Here is an 18,070-nt window from a genome sequence, read left to right on the forward strand (position 1 = left end):
TGAAGAGAGTTGTGTCCTTAATTAGCCTCTCATTTTGACTGTTATTGGTGTATACAAAGACTACTGACTTGTGGACATTGATTTTATATCCTGAAACATTACTGTACTTTTTTATGACTTCCCGGAGTCTTATGATGGAGTCTTTGGGGTTCTCTAAGTATAAGATCATATCTTCAGCAAAGAGGGAGAGTTTGACCTCCTCTGCTCCCATTTGGATTCCCTTTATTTCCTTGTCTTGCCTAATTGTATTGGCTAGAACTTCCAGCACTATGTTGAATAGTAAAGGTGACAGAGGACAACCTTGTCTGCTTCCAGTTCTAAGAGGAAAAGCTTTCAGTTTTACTCCATTCAGTAAAATATTAGCTATGGGTTTGTCATAGATAGCTTCGATCAGTTTAAAAAATGTGCCACCTATGCCTATACTCTTCAGTGTTCTAATTAGAAAATAATGCTGGATTTTATCGAATGCTTTTTCTGCATCTATTGAGAGGATCATATGGTCTTTGTTTTTGCTTCTGTTAATATGGTGAATAACGTTTATGGACTTGCATATGTTAAACCAGCCCTGTATCCCTGGGATGAAACCTACTTCATCATGATATATGACTTTTTTGATGATAATCAAAATAGACGATAATCTATTGGCTAGGATTTTGTTGAGAGTTTTTGCATCTACGTTCATTAGTGAAATTGGTCTGAAGTTCTCCTTTTTAGTTGGTTCTTTTCCTGGATTTGGTATCAGGGTGATGTTTGCTTTATAGAACGTGTTGGGGAAGATTTCTTTCTTCTCAATTTTTTTTTAATAATTTCTGCAGTACAGGAGTAAGCTCTTCTTTGAAGGTTTGATAGAATTCTGGTGTGAAGCTGTCTGGACCAGGGCATTTTTTTATTGGAAGATTTTTTTATTGTTTCTTTGATCTCAGTGCTTGAAATTAGTCTGTTCAGGAGCTCTATTTCTTCCTGGCTAAGTCTAGGGAGAAGGTGTGATTCCAAATATTGATATATTTCCTTCACATTGTCAAATTTCTGGGCATAGCGTTTCTGGTAGTATTCAGAGATGATCTCTTATATCTCTGTGGTATCAGTTGTTATTTCCCGTTTATCACTTCTGATTGAGGTTACTAGAGATTTTACTTTTCTATTTATACTTAGTTTGGACAAAGGTTTATCTATTTTATTTATTTTTTCAAAAAACCAAATCCTTGTTTCATTAATTTTCTGAATGATTCTTTTGTTTTCAATTTCATTGATCTCTAATTATTCTTGGATATTTCTTTTCTTATGCTGGGTTTAGGCTTAGATTGTTCTTCTTTTTCCAATTCCAAAAGATGGCTTGTGAGTTTGTTCATGTGCTCTCTTTCTGTTTTTCCAATGTAGTCATCTACAGTGATAAATTTTCCTCTCAGAACTGCATCCCACAGGTTTTGGTAGCTTGTGTCTTCATTGTTGTTATGCTCAAGGAAGTTAATGATTTCCTCTTTTATTTCTTTCTGCACCCAACTGTCATTCAACAGAAGGTTGTTTGATTTCCATGCCTTTGTGTGGGGTTGAAGGTTTTTGTTGGAGTTGAGTTCCACCCTTAGTGCCTTGTGGTCTGAGAAGATACAAGGTAAAATTTCAGTTCTTTTGATTCTGTTGAGGTTTGTTTTGTGGATATGATCAATTTTGGAGAATGTTCCATGGGGCAATGAGAAGAATGTGTATTCTTTATCTTTGGGATGGAGTGTTCTTTATACGTCTATCAAGCACAGTTGTTCTAGGGTCTCATTTAAGTCCCTTCTATCTTTGTTTAATTTCTGTTTGGAGGATTTGTCCAGCTCTCTAGTAAAAGGAGTGTTAAAGTCCTCTATTATTATGGTGTTATAGGTATCATATTGCTCAGACTCGGTAAGGTCTGTTTTAAGAATCTGGGAGCATTGTATATGTATATACCATGGAATACTATTCAGCCATTAAAAAAAATGGAGACTTTACATCCTTCGTATTAACCTGGATGGACATGGAAGACATTATTCCTAGTAAAGCATCACAAGAATGGAGAAGCATGAATCCTATGTACTCAATTTAGGTATGAGGACAATTAATGACAATTATGGTTATGGGGGGGGAACAGAAAGAGGGAAGGAGGGAGGTGGGTGGGGCCTTGGTGTGTGTCACACTTTATGGGGGCAAGACATGATTGCAGGAGGGACTTTTCCTAACAATTGCAATCAGTGTAACCTGGCTTATTGTACCCTCAATGAATCCCCAACAATAAAAAAAAAAAAAGAATCTGGGAGCATTTAAGTTGGGTGCATAAATACTTAGAATTGAAACGTCTTCTTGTTGTATTTTTCCCTTGACCAATATAAAGTGACTTTATATTTTTGACTTTAGGTGCTTTAAATCCACATGTATCTGAAAATAAGATTGCAACCCCTCTTTTCTTCTGAGTTCGATTTGCCTGAAAAATTGTCTTCCAACCCTTAACTCAGAGTTTTAATTTGTCTTTTGAAGCCAGGTGTGTTTCCTACAGACAGCAAATGGAATGGCTTGTGTTCTTTAATCCAGTCAGCCAATCTATGCCTCATCAGTGGGGAATTCAAGCCATTAACATTTATTGAGATAATTGATACGTGTGGTAGTGTTCTATTCATCTTATTTTGTGAGAGTCCATTGCTTAGTTTTATCTTTGCATCATTGTGGAAGTTAAGTTCTGTCCTTTAATTTATTAGTTCTTACTTTGCTGCTGATCCATTGTGATGGTCCGTGTGTAGAACAGGTTGAAGTATTTCCTGTAGAGCTGGTCTTGTTGTAGTAAATTTCCTCTACGTTTGCATATCCGTAAATGATTTGATTTATCTGTCAATTTTAAAGCTTAACTTAGCAGGGTACAGAATTCGGGGCTGGAAATTGTTCTGTTTAAGTAGATTAAAGGTAGATGACCATTGTCTTCTTTCTAGAAAAGTTTCATTAGAGAAGTCTGCGGTCACTCTGATGGATTTGCCCATGCAGGTCAACTGGCGCTTACTTCTGGCAGCTTGCAGAATCTTTTCTTTTGTCTTGAATTCAGACAGGTTCATCACAATGTGTCTTGGAGAACCTCGGTTAGAGTTGAGGCGATCTGGGGTTCGATAGCCCTCTGAAAGCAGTGTGTCAGAATCTTTGGTGATATTTGGGAAATTTTCATTTATAATATTCTCTAGTGTGGCTTCCATTCCCCTATGGCATTCTTCTTCCCCTTCTGGGATACCTATAATTTGTATGTTTGAATGCTTCATAAAGTCCCATAATTCTGTCAGTGAACATTCTGCTTTCTCTCTCTTCTTTTTTGCCTCTTTAACTATCTGAGTTATCTCAAGAGCTATGTCCTGTACCTCTGAAATTCTTTCTTCTGTGTGGTCTAATCTGTTGTTGATATTTTCTATTGCATCTTTAAGTTCCCTAATTGACTGCTTCAGTTCCTTCATCTCTGCTATATCCTTTCTATATTCTTCATATCATTCATCTCTTATTTGATTCTATTTTTTATTTCCTTTTGGTTATTTTCCACTTTATCAGCAGTTTCCTTCATTGTTTTCATCATCTGTATTCTAAATTCCATTTCTGTCATTGCTAACATTTCTTTATAGGTGGAATCCTCTACAGTAGCTACCTCTCGGTCCCTTGGGGGGGGTTGGTCTGGAATGGTTTTTCATGTTATCAGGATTTTTCTCCTGATTCTTCCTCATGAATGTTACCTTTTATCTGTTTCCTTGCTCTACTTTTCCTTTCACTTCCTCTTGCTCTTTAAATTACCATGTCTGTGGCCTAGGGATTCGATGAGTCAGCTGCCGGCAGGATTAGACCAAAAGAATACATGCAACCACTTGCCAATTCTCCACTGCTTTTGTCCTCTTCATGGGGTCCAGAAGTCCCTCACTTACTCCCTGTGTCCCCAAAGGGATGTTTTTGGGCAGAACCTACCAGCCAGATATGCCTGGAGTCTTCTTTCCCCAATCTCACTGTGCCCAGTTGCAAGGAAGCTGTTACTCGCCACCATCTTGTTCCCCCTCGCCCTGGCCCCCGCTAATTTACTGTCTATTACTTTGGGTTCACCCATTCTAGATCTTCCATACAGATATAGCCGTGCAACACGTAGCCTTTCATGACTGGGTTCTTTAACTTAGCTTAAGGTTCTCAAAGTTCATCCATGTTACAGCACGAATCAATACATCATTCCTTTTGATGGCTGAATTGTATTCCATGGCATGGCTGTGTATCATATTATTTATCTGTGCATCCATCATTGGACATTTGGGTTATCTATACCCATTGATGATTGTGAATAATACTGTTATGTACAAGTTGTTGTTTGAACCTTGTTTTTAGTCCTTTTAGATGTATACCTTGCAGTTGAATTGGTGCATGTTATGTTTAACTTGTCGAAGCAGATTTATTACCAACAGGAAAAAAATATTTTGTAAGTTACTAAGTAATATCTTTATATCATAAAAATCAAATGGAACTGAAGTATGTGAGATTCAAGGAAAACAGTCCTATCTTTATTCCATCCTTCCAGCCTCACATCCCAATTCCCCTTGCTCACAATTTGATTTGTGCCTTTTCTTTAGACTGTGTATGCATGTATATACTTACATATACAGTTTTTAAAAATGGTGTTATATTATCATATACTGTTTGTAGTCTGCTTTCTTCTACCCAAGAGGAAACTATTTTGTAAGTGTCCTTAGATGTTCTGACATTAGGATTCACCTCCTCCTATGGATACAAATAAATGCCTGTGCAATAGTCCATTGTTTGGATATATCAAAATTTATTCAGTCAGTGCCTTTTTGATGGGCCATCAGGTTGTTGCTGTGTTCTTTTGCTTTCACAAACAATACTGCCAGAACTTTCTTTTGTTTACATAGACCCGTGCACATAGGCAAATAAAGAGTTCTGAGAGGAACTTGGCTGGATAAAAGGAAATGAGTATTTTAAAATCATGGTAGGTATTCCACACTGCCCCAAAGTCTTGCCAATTTGTGTTCTTTCCAACAGTATCTGAGTGTCCATAGCCCCATGTCCTCACCCACACTGGATGTGTTCACTCTAAAATTTTATGGTATATCATTGTTTTAATTATATAAGCACCCATTTCTATCTTCATTTTTCAATCCTTTACTGTTGAGTTGTTTCTTTTTATTTTTTTCTCTTTTCTAGCCAAAGGATGGGCCTGGTCTGGCTGAAACATCTGCTCCAAGAAGCCCCTGGAAGCTGGTGACACTCGGGAAAAGTCCAGGTAGACGGAGCAGAAAGACAGTTCTAACCAAGTCCCTGACAACTCTTGGGGTGTGAGCACAGCAGGAACTCCTGACGTCACTCCAGAAGATGAGGGAAGCTTCCAGACCGTGTGGGCCACAGTGGTTGAGCATCACGTGGAGAAACATACTTGTGTCTAACCCTATGAGATGCTGTCTCTTAGCCATGCCCCCCAGCAATGTGCCCGATACACGTGCCCCAAAATGTAGGCCCAGGCAGGAGAAAGGCTTTGGCTAGGGAAGGACCCACTGGAAATAAAAACTTCAAGAAAGACAACCCCAGGAGCCTTGACAATCCTAAGACAGAGAAATTGGGACATAATGCTCTTTTGAATGGAGAAGGTGAGTCAAGAAGTTATCACACATCTCTCCAGGAAAAATACCCTTTGGGTGAAAAACACAAGAGCCCTTTCATAAAGCACTCAGAAAATCCTCCCACATCCCAGAGGATTGAGACCAAGTATGACATTATGCACACAGTGTGGGAGCGTGCTCACAGCGAGGCCATCTCAACAGCACCAGAGAAGAAAGCGGTGACCCTCCGGAGCAGCAAGTCTCTGAAGGGGAGGCATCTGTTCCAGGAAGTCACCCTGGCTGATCTGGAGTCTGGTCCAGAGAGTCAGGTGGGGTCTGTCCAAAGGGTCAGTTTGATTTGGGAAGCTTGAGTGATGCATGAATCTAGTGGGCCAAAGCTTGATTTTCGAGAGTCAAAGGATGTGATTGGGGGCAATTGCCTGTCGCCCAGATGGACAGGTAGGGTTGTAGGGAGCTGGCATGAAGTGGTCAATGAAGAGCCCCATTGTCCTGGGACCACCTCCATGAGCACTGTCAAGGCTTCTGTCTGGGATACCCAGCATGAAGGGCCCGAAGGGACTGGACACAAGCCAGGAGTAGAAGCAAGGGGTCCCCCCCAGGAGTGCTGCCTGGATCCTCCTTCCAAGGCTAAGGTTGAGCCCTTTGAATTCCAAGCACAAGCACATCCAGATGTGTCTCCTGTGCAGAAAGGGACCCTTACTGCACCTGCCAGTGAGGGTGACCAAAGGCTGGTCCAGATACCAGAGCCTGAAGTCAAAATGAGGAAAGCTGGTTTGATTGACCAGAGAATGGACAGATGGAGACGGCGGACTCTACCCCATGATGTGAAATTTGATGCATTTGGTTTCCTCACCCCAAAGAACTCGTCGAAGGTGGAGGAGAGGCAGACTGATTATTTGACTCACACACCTGGTGCCTTAAAAAAACCTCAGTTATCCCCCAATAGCGTGGAGACCCAGGAGGTGAACCCAGGTGCTTTACAGGACCAGACTGTCTCAGTGGTAAAGCAAGGGTCACCTGTGGAACCCAAGACAATATTTTTTGCAGTAACCTATCAGATTCCTGATATTCAAAAGGCAAAGGGTGTTGTTATGTCAGCGCTTGACAACTTGCTGGAACATTCTAGAAAAGTCACTCCACCTTCCTCTCCTCATTCTTTCACACCAATTTTGGTTTCTCTTAACCATGAAGAGCCACTGGAGGCAGTGGGCAGTAAAAACTGGACTAAGGGAAGAGTGCATGAAAATGTAAGTGTTTCAAAAAATCTGAAGCCGACAGAGTGCCCATCATCTGTTGGGGACAAGATTCTGGAAACTTCTAGGGAAAAAGTCATCAATGTGGATGCTTTATGGCGTCATCCAGGATCCGAAGATGGCACTGGTTTTCAGAACAATTGGAAGGATACCAGGAGCAGGATGTCCCCTAGCAACACTGCTCCGAAAACTACCCCGACTTTGAAGAATCGTCCAAAGGATCTCGTCAGAAGGACAGAGGTGATCAGTGAGATGTTCCCAGGCAAGATCAAAGATGGCTACAGATTGAGTGTGCTGGACTGATGGCTGAGTACCAGGAGCTGTCTAACAAAGTCCCTGGCGAGGCTCAGGAGTGGAAGGAGAGCCGGACTTTGGTGCCCAGCAGCTCACCTTGGGAGAGGCCAGGTGGGGTGGGACAGAGGAGGAAGAGCCTGAAGGACACCTCCGAAGCAGAGGGTCTCCGGAAACAAGCTGCTCCAGAAACAAAGCACAGCTCTCCTAGTTCAGGCAGGCAGCCGGCAGAGACCCTAGGGGCAGCCACGAACACCAAAGCCAGCTCTCCTTTGTGGGCTCTGCCACGGGTGAATTCCTTCTGAGAGGTATCCAGGGGTCTCTTCTGTCCCTGAAGGCTCCAGGAAAAAGGCTTAGGAATTACAGAGGAAGACAACAATGCCTTTGCCAGTAAACATCACAATGCAAAGTGTCCAAACGACCCAGCTGAGTTGAAGAAGTCCTTTAGTCAGGAGGATCTGGGAGGGAGGGTCAGAGTGTCACCCAAATCACCCCCTGCTGACTGGAAGAAAGGGAGTCTGAGGAAATCCGCTGAGTGGAGAGAGGAAGACATTGTGGCCCAGTGGGGAGACCACCCACATGACTGTGGCAGGTCGCCCATGGATGTCAAGAGGGCCTATTCAGAGAAGGGGCCCCCTACCATGATTCAAGATGGTCTGTCCATCATGCATGAAGCCAGAGAGAGGAGGAGAGAGCAGCCCAAAGAGAGACACAGCCTCCCGGGGGAGAGTTCAAAGGCCAAACTGGGGCCCTCCTGTTGGGAGTCAGGGACTCCAGATGGTCACAAGGTGAGTGAGAAGGCTCTTTGAATTTTGTCAAACATTGAGTAAACATCTAGGCCAGGGGTCTCAAGCTCAGATCTTATATGGGCCACATGGGTACATGTGTGAGTGGGGTCAGTGGGTGGGAGACTCCAGGGAGTTGTAGCCAAGGGAGAGCTCATGCCCTTGGTGAAGGGGGCAACTGCCTGTTGGTTCCCTCTGGCTCTTGACACCTGAGAACAATGGCCTTGAGATGGGAGACCTCGTTTATTATAAAATCTTAAAATCTAGACTTTTATGTGTAATATGCAGGCCGAAGAAGATGTCTGCTGCTGCATACACCCCTGGGGGGCACCAGTTTCACACCTCTGGCCTAGAGTGATGCTAATGATAGGTGTCAGTGATAGCTTTATTGAGCTCCTTCTGTATACCATTCTGCTGGGTAGTGTTCATTATTATGTCCCCAGCATCCAGCTTCATCGTTGACATCTTGGGAACATTCAAGAAATATTTGTTGAGTGAGTGAATAGGTGGTCTTAGATGAGCCTCAGAAGAGGGCTCATAATAGTTTAGTTCCCACAGAAGCAGATCCTTGTAGGTAGTTTTTTTACTCCTTTTTTTTTTTTTTTTTTTTGGCTGGGGCTGGGTTTGAACCCGCCACCTCCGGCATATGGGACCGGCACCCTACCCGCTGAGCCACAGGCACCGCCCTGTAGGTAGTTTTTTTTTAAGGGTGATTCCAGGAAGAACTAGCAGGGCAGTCGAGCAGGGAGGCAGGTGATATAGGGACCCCTGGGAGGCAGCATTAAATGTCTGTGGAGTTGTCCTATCCAAGGAGCAAGGGATCTGCAGTATGCATTTCCCAGTTCCTTCTGTCCTTGCTTGATGCTGGTTCTGGGGTTATTCACATTCAAACTCTTCCATCCTGGCTGGCACCATGTTAAATGGTTGAAAGAAAATCCTCGTACAGTAGGATACCTTTGGCACTGGTGTGTATTTGAGACTGACAATGTCTGTTGCAGATACAGTCATCTTCCTGTGCAGATCGATAAAATTGGAGGCTCAAAGAAGTTAGGTGACTTGTCCCAGGGCACACAGCAACAAGTGGCAAAGCTAATATTTGAACCCAGATCTGGTCTAACTCCCAAGAGGTAGTGGACCATTTTATAGTAGTCCACTCTAGTAGAAACCACAAAGGAAGGAATCTTTTGATCTCTGTTGGGAGATGGGACACTGTGAGCCAGGTCAGGGAATGATAGGATGCAGAGTGAGGCACTAGAGAAGGGGCCCAGGAAGGTGTCTTGGGGGAGAAGCTGGCTTGGGCGCAGCCTCGAGGGATACATGTGAATTTGGATGGGATAAGGGGAGTCGAAGGCTTTCAGAGCAGAGGCACAGGATACACAAAGCCTTGGAGATGGGAAGAAACATGGCATGTTCTGGAGGTCAAGTGCAAACTATCTTAGTGCACCCCACCCCACCCCGTGTGGTGTGGCATCCGCAAATTAGGGCCCAAATGCCACCTCTGCTGCCCCTTGCAGACTGAATGACTAAACGCAAGCCCTTCTACCTCCCTTGGCCCGAGTTTCCCATCTGTCAAAGAGAGCAGAGGTCCAGTCTGGAAACGGATGCTTTGGAAATAAACAATAGGATGTTGTTGGTCAAGATCATGAAATGAGGGTTTACCTAGAGTTAAAAGCAGGTAAGTGGTAGAGTTGGGCTTTGAAACTGTGTCTGTAGCAAGCACAGTTCAGACTGAGAAACCAGGCTCTGTAACAAGCACGTTCAGATCCTGCAGACTTGGTGTCTGAATCTCTACTCTGCCACTTGCCCACAGTGTGTGAAGCAGTCCCTTGGCTTCTGTGAGCCTTGAAGCAGTGAAGAAATACCAAGTACAGGCCTCCTGGGTGACCTGGGGAGGTTTTCACCTGTCCCCACCTCCAGCCTGTTATTGTGTGAACTGGGCTAACGGAGGAGGCTGCATCTTTTTGCCAGCACCTTGGTTAGGGCTGGCTGGCAGTGGGGGACTCAGGGTGCTGTGGAGAGGGCTGCCAGGGCTTGGCTCTGTCCTCCTGCTTGTCGTTGGATGCCTGCCTGAAGCACACAGGCCCCAGGAGTGCTGGTTGCCAGGGGATCTGTTTTCTCACCAAGGGATTGGAAAGACTTGGACCAGCTTCCCATTTCTCTCTTCTCTCCTGCCCAAAGATCTTTGGGTTTTGAGCCTAAAAAAGAAAAATGAAACTCTAACAAAACCACCAATACAGAAGTACAAAATGTTGATTATTAAAAATTCAAATCTTATAGGGGTATAGAAAATAAAGGGTGAGTGTTCTCCCACTTCCAGCCTCTCTTACTCTTTTTGATGTCCTTTGAGCCTTTCTTATTTTCAGTAGTTGCTTATCAATCATATGTATTTATAATGGCCATATTTTTCTATGGCAAAAGTAGTGAATGCTTATCTAATATTTAAAGTATGATAGAAACTTATAGTTTAGGAAGCAGATCTCCTCCAAAGGATGATTATGGTGCACAGCTTGGGGAATACTCTTCTGGGCCCATTAATGGTACTTAACTATAGGTGATTTTGCCCCTGGGGCACATTTGGCAGTGTCTGGAGACATTTTTTCCATCACACCGTGGGTACAGGTTGCTGCCAGCATCTTGGGGGAGAAGCCAAGGATGCTTCTCCATATCCTATAATACCCTAACCACTACAAATGATTCAGTACCAAATGTCCAAAGTTGAGCAGTTGTCCGAGGTAGGGGCCTGGCTTTGTTAGTTTGGAAAGCTTCCTAGGAGAAGCTTCCTGTTTTCAGAGGATCTCTGCTGAAACCAAAGATTTTCTACCTGTCTGTTTTCATAAGATGGATCTTAGAAAGTTTTTGGATTTTTGCCTGCTTTATGGATATAGCATAAGTTAACCCTCCCCTGTGGGTGCTGTTTTTGATCTTTTGCTGTTATAAACCAGGTACATGCATCCCCTTGCACACCTGCACGTGCATCTGTGCGTTCAGAATGGTGATGGCCTATCTAAGGGTGAACGTGGTTGTGATTTTTGCGGGATCGTAGTGGTGTGCCCTGCAGTGGGGCTGTACCATTCACATCCTCACCAGCAGTGTGCTCCAGGGCGCTTTGCCCTCAACCTTCCCCCTTGCATCAGATGTCTGGATGTTACCTGTCCCTCCCCCACTGCCCCATCACCTCTCAGTGTGGGCAGGTTTACTCACTCCTGTTCTGAGTGAGGAAGCATCTTGTTAGTTGTATGAGGCTATTTGCATTTCTTTCCTGTAACTCACATGCTTATGTTCCTCCTGTTTCCTTTTAGAACCTTGGTCCTTTTCTCATTGATTTTTTAGAATTCTTTATTAGGAGATGAACCGTTTGCAAATGTATGATTTGATTTCTCCCTGGAAATAGCCCTGGACTGTGGATCAGGCAGACCTGGAATTAAACCCTTCCAGTGTGATTCTGGGCATCTCAACAGATCTCTCTTGAATCTCAGCTTCTGCATCTGTGGGAGGGGCTCCTGCCTGCTTCACAGACTTGTTGGAGACTTATCACAAGACAATTGTGTGCTCAAGCCCCTGACCCACGGGCTTGCGCGATAAAGAAATCAGAGGGAAGCACTTTGGGGTTAACCTCCACCCCTCTGTTTATTTAATGCATTTAATATGTGTACTGAACCTGTGCCAGGCCTTGTTCTGGGTGCTGGGGCTGCCAGGAAATGACCTAGCCATGGTCCAGCCCACCACTATCTCAGACTATGTGGCAGCTACTAGTCACCTGTGCTTATTAAATTTAAATTAGTTAAAATTAAAGATGATTAAAAATTCAGTTCTTCAGTCACCCTGGCCATATTCAAGCACTCTGAAAACACATGTGGCTCATGTGGACTGTGGAATATGCAGACACAGAATATCTCCACTGATTGCAGAACTTTCTAGTGGATGTCACTGGTCTGGTAGGTGGATAGGGAGGCCTCCAGCCAGTTAGTAGGTGAGATTGTTCATGAAGAGAGTGGTGGGTCCTGGGCAAAGAAAGGGTCTCATGGGAAGGGACTAGAAAGGTGTCTTTTGAATGACAGATAGGAACCAGCCAGGCTGAGATCCGCAGGGAGGTGGCAGGAGCAAGTGAAGATGTCCCAATATAGGGATTAGCTTGTTCCCCTGAATGCTCAAGGGCCCCCGGGATACAGGTTGCAGGCCCTTGCTGAGACTGAGAGATGGGGAGGGACCGAGCATGAGGACAGGCTGAGGGCACTAGGGAGTCCCCATAGGGCTTTGACCACCACAGCCATTACCTGTGTCCCAGAGAATGACCCCCTGTTGGCTGTCTTCTGAGTGTGAACTGAGGGGTGAGAGTGGAGGCAGGGAGGCCAGCACAGAGGTTGCCATCATCTTCAACGAGGTGACAGGGTTTGCACCAAGATGGTGACCTAACAGGTGGAGAGAAATGGAGGACTGGTAGCATTTTATTTTTCATATCAGCTTTATTAAGTTATAATTCATTTCCCATGTAAATCACCCATTTAAAGTGTACATTTCAGTGGCTTTTAGTGTATTCAGAGATTTGTGCAACCATCTGCTCTCTCAGTATTAGACCACCTTTATCACCCCTTGGAAACTCCTACCCATTCATTAGGCTGTCACTCCGCATCCACCCTTATCCTCCTGTCCTTGGCACCCATTCATTTTTCTTTTTCTATCTCTGTGGATTTACTTATTTTGCACATTTCACATAAATGGAATCATATACTACGTGGGCCTTTGTGGCTGGCCCCTTTCCTATAATGCTATATAATGTTTTGAAGGTTCATCCATGCAGAAGCAAGGATCAGAACGTCATTCCTTTTCATGGCTGAATTCTACCCCATCATTTGGGTGGAACACATTTCACCTGTCCATTCTTCTGTTGGTGGACATTTGGGTTGTTCCCGCTTTTGACTATTGTGAATAATGCTGCTGTGAACATCGATGTACAAATTTGGGGGTGATGTATGTTTTCATTTCTTTGTATGTACACCTAGAAGTGGAATTGCTGGGTCATATGGTAACTCTAGGTTTCACTTCTGAGGGACTGCCAGGTGGTCTTCCAAAGCAGCCACACTATTGTACATCCCTGCCAGTAGTGCCTGGGTTTCCAGCTGCTCTGCACCCTGACCAGCAGGTGTCCTCGTCCTGTGTTTTTTATTATAGCCATCCTGGTGGACTAGGTGTGAAGTCGTATCTTATCCTGGTTTTGATTTACATGTCCCTGATGGTTACTGATGTTGAATGAATGTCTTTTCACATGCCTATTGACCATTTGCATGTCTTTATTTGAATAATTTCTATTCAGATCTTTTATTCATTTTTAACTGGGTCCTTTGTCTTTATTATTGCAGTCATCATCATTCTTTATATATTCTGGATACAAGTGCCACATCAGACATATAATTTGCAGAAATTTTCTCCTGTTGAGGATTGTCCTTTCTTTTTTTTTTTTTTGAGACAGAGTCTCACTTTGTTGCCTTTGGTAGAGTGCTATGGCGTCATGGTTCACAGCAACCTCAAACTCTTAGACTCAAGTGATCCTCATGCCGCAGCCTCCCAAGTAGCTGGGACTACTGGTGACAGCCATAGTGCCCGGCTATTTTTAGAAACAGGGTTTTGCTCTTGCTCAGGCTGGTCTTGAATTCCTGAGCTCAGGCAGTCACCTGCCTCAGCCTCTCAGAGTGCTGGGATGTGAGCCATTGCACCCGGCCCCTGAGAGTTGTCTTTTCACTTTCTTGTATAGGTACCCTTCAAGGTGTAAGATTTTAGTTTTGAAGTTAATTTTATCTATTTTTCTTTTATTGCTTATGTCTTTGGTGTCATACCTAAGAAACCATTGCATAATCTGAGATCATTAAGATTTATGCCTGTATTTTCTTATACAAATTTTCTAGTTTTACTATTATATTTAGATCTTTGATCCATTTGGAGTTTATTTTGGTGTTGGGTGTGAGGTTTGCAGCCTTTTTCTTTTTTAAGACAGAGTCTTGTTCTGTTGCCTGGGCTAGAGTATAGTGGTGCCATCATAGCTCACAGCAACCTTGAATTCCTGGGCTCACGTGATCCTTCCGCCTCAGCCTCCTTAGTAGCTGGGACTACAGGTGCATGCCACGATGCCTGGCTAATATTTTTGTATTTTTTGTAGACATAGGGTCTCATTCTTCCTCGGGGTGGTCTTGAACTCCTGAGGACTGCCTTGTCCTCCCAAAGTGCTAGGATTACAGGCCTGAGCCACTACACCCTGCCTTGTAGCATGTTTTGAAGGGAGAATCTCAGCTTTGCTGATGGGGTGGAGAGCCTGGGGAGAATGGAGGGTGACCCTGGGGGCTTGACCTACCCAGCTGGGGGATGGACAAGTCATGAGAGGAGCAATTTTGGAGAAGAACCAAAAAGCCTGCTTTGTGCACTTGGATCTGAAATGAGTGTGAGCCACTGAGTGGAGATGTAGAGTGAGTAGTGGGCCCTGGAGTCTCACTCCCCTTGGAGTCTTAACACTGAGAGTCTGAAAGGGGGAGGTCAAAGTGATGTAGGTAGAATTTATTAAAAGCCTGTAAAGAGAGATCCCAGCAGGACTGACATAGCTGCAGAAGAAAAGGCTTTCTGGCTGGCCTGGGACATTTGGGAGGCTGATAAGGAACAGCCAGGAGTGTAGGAGAACTTTAAGTCCCCAGGGGGTCTTAATAGGTTAAGTATCCAGACAGAGGCCGTGAGGGAAGGGATCAAGAATGCAGCCTCGATCTTCCTGATGCTGTGTGTTTTTAACCAGAGGCTCCCCCACTCTGGGCCTCCCTTTCCTTGTCTGTGCAGGGAGAGCGTGAGGCCATATGTACTTGCCTGTGAATATTTCCCCAATATGTAGCTTAGTTAAAAAAAAAAATCAAGATTCCGACTAGATGTATGAGGGGTACCATCCTGTTCCTCAGTGCTTTCTCTGTATATCTGTATATGTGCACTTGTGTGTTTGGATGAATGGAAAGACGATTAAAGTAAGGTTAAAGGAGCATTACCACTGCAGAGTGAAGCTGACTCACGTTACGAAGGGCACCCCACATTCCAGAGGTGGAGGGGTCTGGGTGAGCCGAGCCAGAGCCCCAGGACTCGCACACGTCTGTCCCCTGGTGGCTGTACTGTGTCACTCACTGTCTGTGACTCTTCTTACCTGGTCTCCCACCAACCCTAGAAGCTGGGTACTTATTATTGTTCCTTTCTCAGATGATTGAAGCTCAGAGAAGTTAAAGCTGTCACCTGAGGTCACACAGTTATTAGTAGCAGAGGCTGGGCCACTTGAACCCAGAGCTGCTGCCCCTACATGTCTCCTCCAATCATTAAGGTTGGGGGTTCTCTGGCAGTTTAATTTTCTTCTTTGCCCTTTTGGTACACAAGGGGTTTTCTCAGTGTGATGTAATTTTTCTTTCAGTTAGAAAGCCCTGGTGTGAGTGAGAAAGCCCCTGGTGAAGTTCTTTTCTTGTGTCCTATGTCCCAGTTGCTGCCTCGGGACCTGGAGAAGGAGAATGTCATCCAGGACAGTGAGCACCCGCCCTGGCACATGAGCCCTGCGGCCTTGGGTCCCCGAAGAAGCCACAGCTTCTCTAAGGACAAGAGGAGTGGGCCCTTTGTGGTGAGTGATGCCAAATGGCTGGAGAAGAACTGGAACACGCTGCTGGTTGGGCACCGCTATGAATGTAGCCGCGGGGAGAGTTGGGCCAAGGGGATGAGGGGCTCGAGGGCCGGCAGGTAATTCTCCAAGAGTCTGGCGTTGCCTGATTAGCTGTGCTGTGGTTCTTCAATGTGGAGGGTGTTTGATGGCTCTGCTGAAGAAGCCTCTGTCCTCCTGTTTCTAGCCCAACAGGGAGAGGTATCCCCAGCTGCCCAGCATGGAGTGGTTACCAGGACATACGCTGGCATCTGAACCCCTGGTTTTGAATTCTCGCACTGCGTGTCCTGTCATCCTCTTTCAGGCATTTACTTAATTTCTCCATACTTTAGTTTCTTCATCTTTTTGTTTTCCTTTTAAAGAGTAAGAGTCTTGCTCTGTTGTCTAGACTGGAGTGCAGTGGTGTCATCATAGTTCACTGCAACCTCTAGCTCCTGGGCTCAAGTGATGCTCCTACCTCAGTCTCTTAAAACACTGGGATTACAGGCATGAACCACTGTGTGCGGCTAACTAAAAATAATATTTTTAAAAAAGATAAATGCTATATAGCTCAGGCTGTCTTAAACTTCTGGCCTCAAGAGATCCTTCTGCCTCAGCCTCCCAAAAGGAGCCACCCCACCCAAACAGCACCTTGATTGCTATTTCTCTAGCTCTGTCATGAGGATAGAGTGAAATCGTGTATAGGGTCCACCACATAGCAGTGTGCTCAGTAACCGATAGTTGTAGAGGTAAATAGGAGGCAGGAAAAAGATAATTCTAGAGCCAGATTGCCTGGGTTCAAGTCCTAGATCTTCACACATTCATGTGTGACCTTGGCCGGCCTCTGATCTCAGCTTCCTCGTCTGTAAAATGGAGATGATGACAGGATCTATTTCACAGGGCTGATGTGGAGCTCAGATGAGAGAATGTGTGATCCAGGGCACCAGTACCCTAATTATTGTTTGTGTTATTGGTGTTATACTGTTTTTTGTTTTTGAATCTCTATCTGGCCGTTGCTTAGCTCTGTCTCCCTGGAGTGCACTTCCTCCCTTGTAGCCTGTTTCCTTGCTTGTAAAGGAGGTGGGTACAAGCAGGGTCCTCTGGGAACCTCAGTGCACCCGGGTGAGTTCTGGGGCCTCACTACCTCCGATGATGTTCTCTTTTTCATGGACTTTAATCTCATGCTACTTGGAGATCTGGTGAGTTTGTACTTGCTCATGAAGTCCTTTCTGGCCCCAGGTCACAAGTGGGGACATCTAAGACAGGTGGCTGGCTTCTAAGGAGGTGATGTCCCTTCTGTTCATGAGGGCCTCTTTGATTACTCAGTAGCGTGCATCTCAGGGAGACCTGGGCCTAAAGAGACCCTATGTGTTGGAGCCGTGGGATCCATGGCCGTGGATGAGAAACTTTGCTTTCCTTATCCTCACTTTCCTTCTCTTTAAAGTGGGGGTTGAGAAGATGGCCTTGGCGGGGTTTGTGCTAGGATTAATGTAGAATGGCCACAACAGAGCTTGACCATGGAGGTAGGGTGACAGGGCAGGGAGGAACTCAGACCTTAGACCTAAGTGAGATGTCTGCTGTGCAGTCCGAGAAGTTTTCTCAAGGGTCTGTTTCCAGCCACAGACTCACACACAGATTTGAAACCTGTCTGGTCTTTTTGCTAAAGTTTCCCTTCCACTGATTTCTTTCTTTTTTTCCATTCCCTCTCAGGTGGCACCAACTCAGCTTATCTGATTGTCCTTGAACTTTTGTGTGTGTATGTGTGTGTGTAGACAAAGGTGATGGGGAAGAAAGCATTTAAAACCTGTCTTTTTAGAGTCTCTGCTTGCTGGCATCCTCCCCGGCTACCCAGCTCCTCCTCTTTCTCTCTCTGTCATTAAGGAGCCTTTGTCCTTGCAGTCCTGGGTGGCTTCCCATGGCTTTCTCCTGGCCTCTGAGGCCCCAGCCCTACTGCTGCCTTCTTGGTTTCCTCTCCCTGACCCCAAGCCCCTGAGGTGGGTGGGTGCAGGGACACGGCAGGAACCTGATAAGCCTGGTGCCTCAGACCTCATCTCCCTGCTGTTAGGACTCATGCCTGCATTTCTGGGGGTGACCACAAGGAGGACGTGTGATGTCTTCCTAGGGCAGTGGTTCTCAACCTTCCCAATGCTGCGACCCTTTAATACAGTTCCTCATTTTGTGGTGACCCCCAACCATAAAATCATTTTTGTACACATGTATTTGTATGGGGTGTATGTGATGGTTTTAGGCGACTCCTGTGAAAGGGTTGTTCCACCCCCAAAGTGGTCGCGACCCACAGGTTGAGAACCGCTGTAGTGGCTCCAAGAGCTCAACAGGGAGAGACCCTAGCTCTGCATTCTGGAAGCTGAAAGAAGTGACTTCAATTTCCAGCTGTGCCACCATGTGACCTTGGGCATATGACTTAATGGATCTCACTGAGCCAAGATGGATCTCAGTTTTTTCCTCTGTGAGATGATGATGGTCCTATCTGACTTAAAGAGTATT

The 18,070-nt window shown here is 45.0% G+C and overlaps 1 protein-coding gene across 3 annotated transcripts in view; it reads left to right on the forward strand.

The window, feature by feature from the left end:
- LOC128593310 (uncharacterized protein KIAA1671-like) overlaps positions 1-18,070 on the forward strand; it is a 46,150-nt gene that overhangs the window by 7,452 nt on the left and 20,628 nt on the right. The window contains exons 1-2 of one of the 3 annotated variants that reach the window (XM_053601230.1): positions 5,532-7,929; positions 15,416-15,550. In XM_053601230.1, coding sequence (XP_053457205.1) covers positions 5,951-7,153 — 1,203 coding nt within the window. In that variant the 5' untranslated portion in view covers positions 5,532-5,950 and the 3' untranslated portion in view covers positions 7,154-7,929; positions 15,416-15,550. Of the gene's footprint in view, positions 1-5,184; positions 5,480-5,531; positions 7,930-15,415; positions 15,551-18,070 lie in introns of those variants that run through there. The other 2 variants (XM_053601232.1, XM_053601231.1) reach the window with 2 other exon arrangements.

Source organism: Nycticebus coucang, chromosome 9 (assembly GCF_027406575.1).
Source record: "Nycticebus coucang isolate mNycCou1 chromosome 9, mNycCou1.pri, whole genome shotgun sequence".
In the NCBI taxonomy this organism is placed as follows: Eukaryota; Metazoa; Chordata; class Mammalia; order Primates; family Lorisidae; genus Nycticebus; species Nycticebus coucang.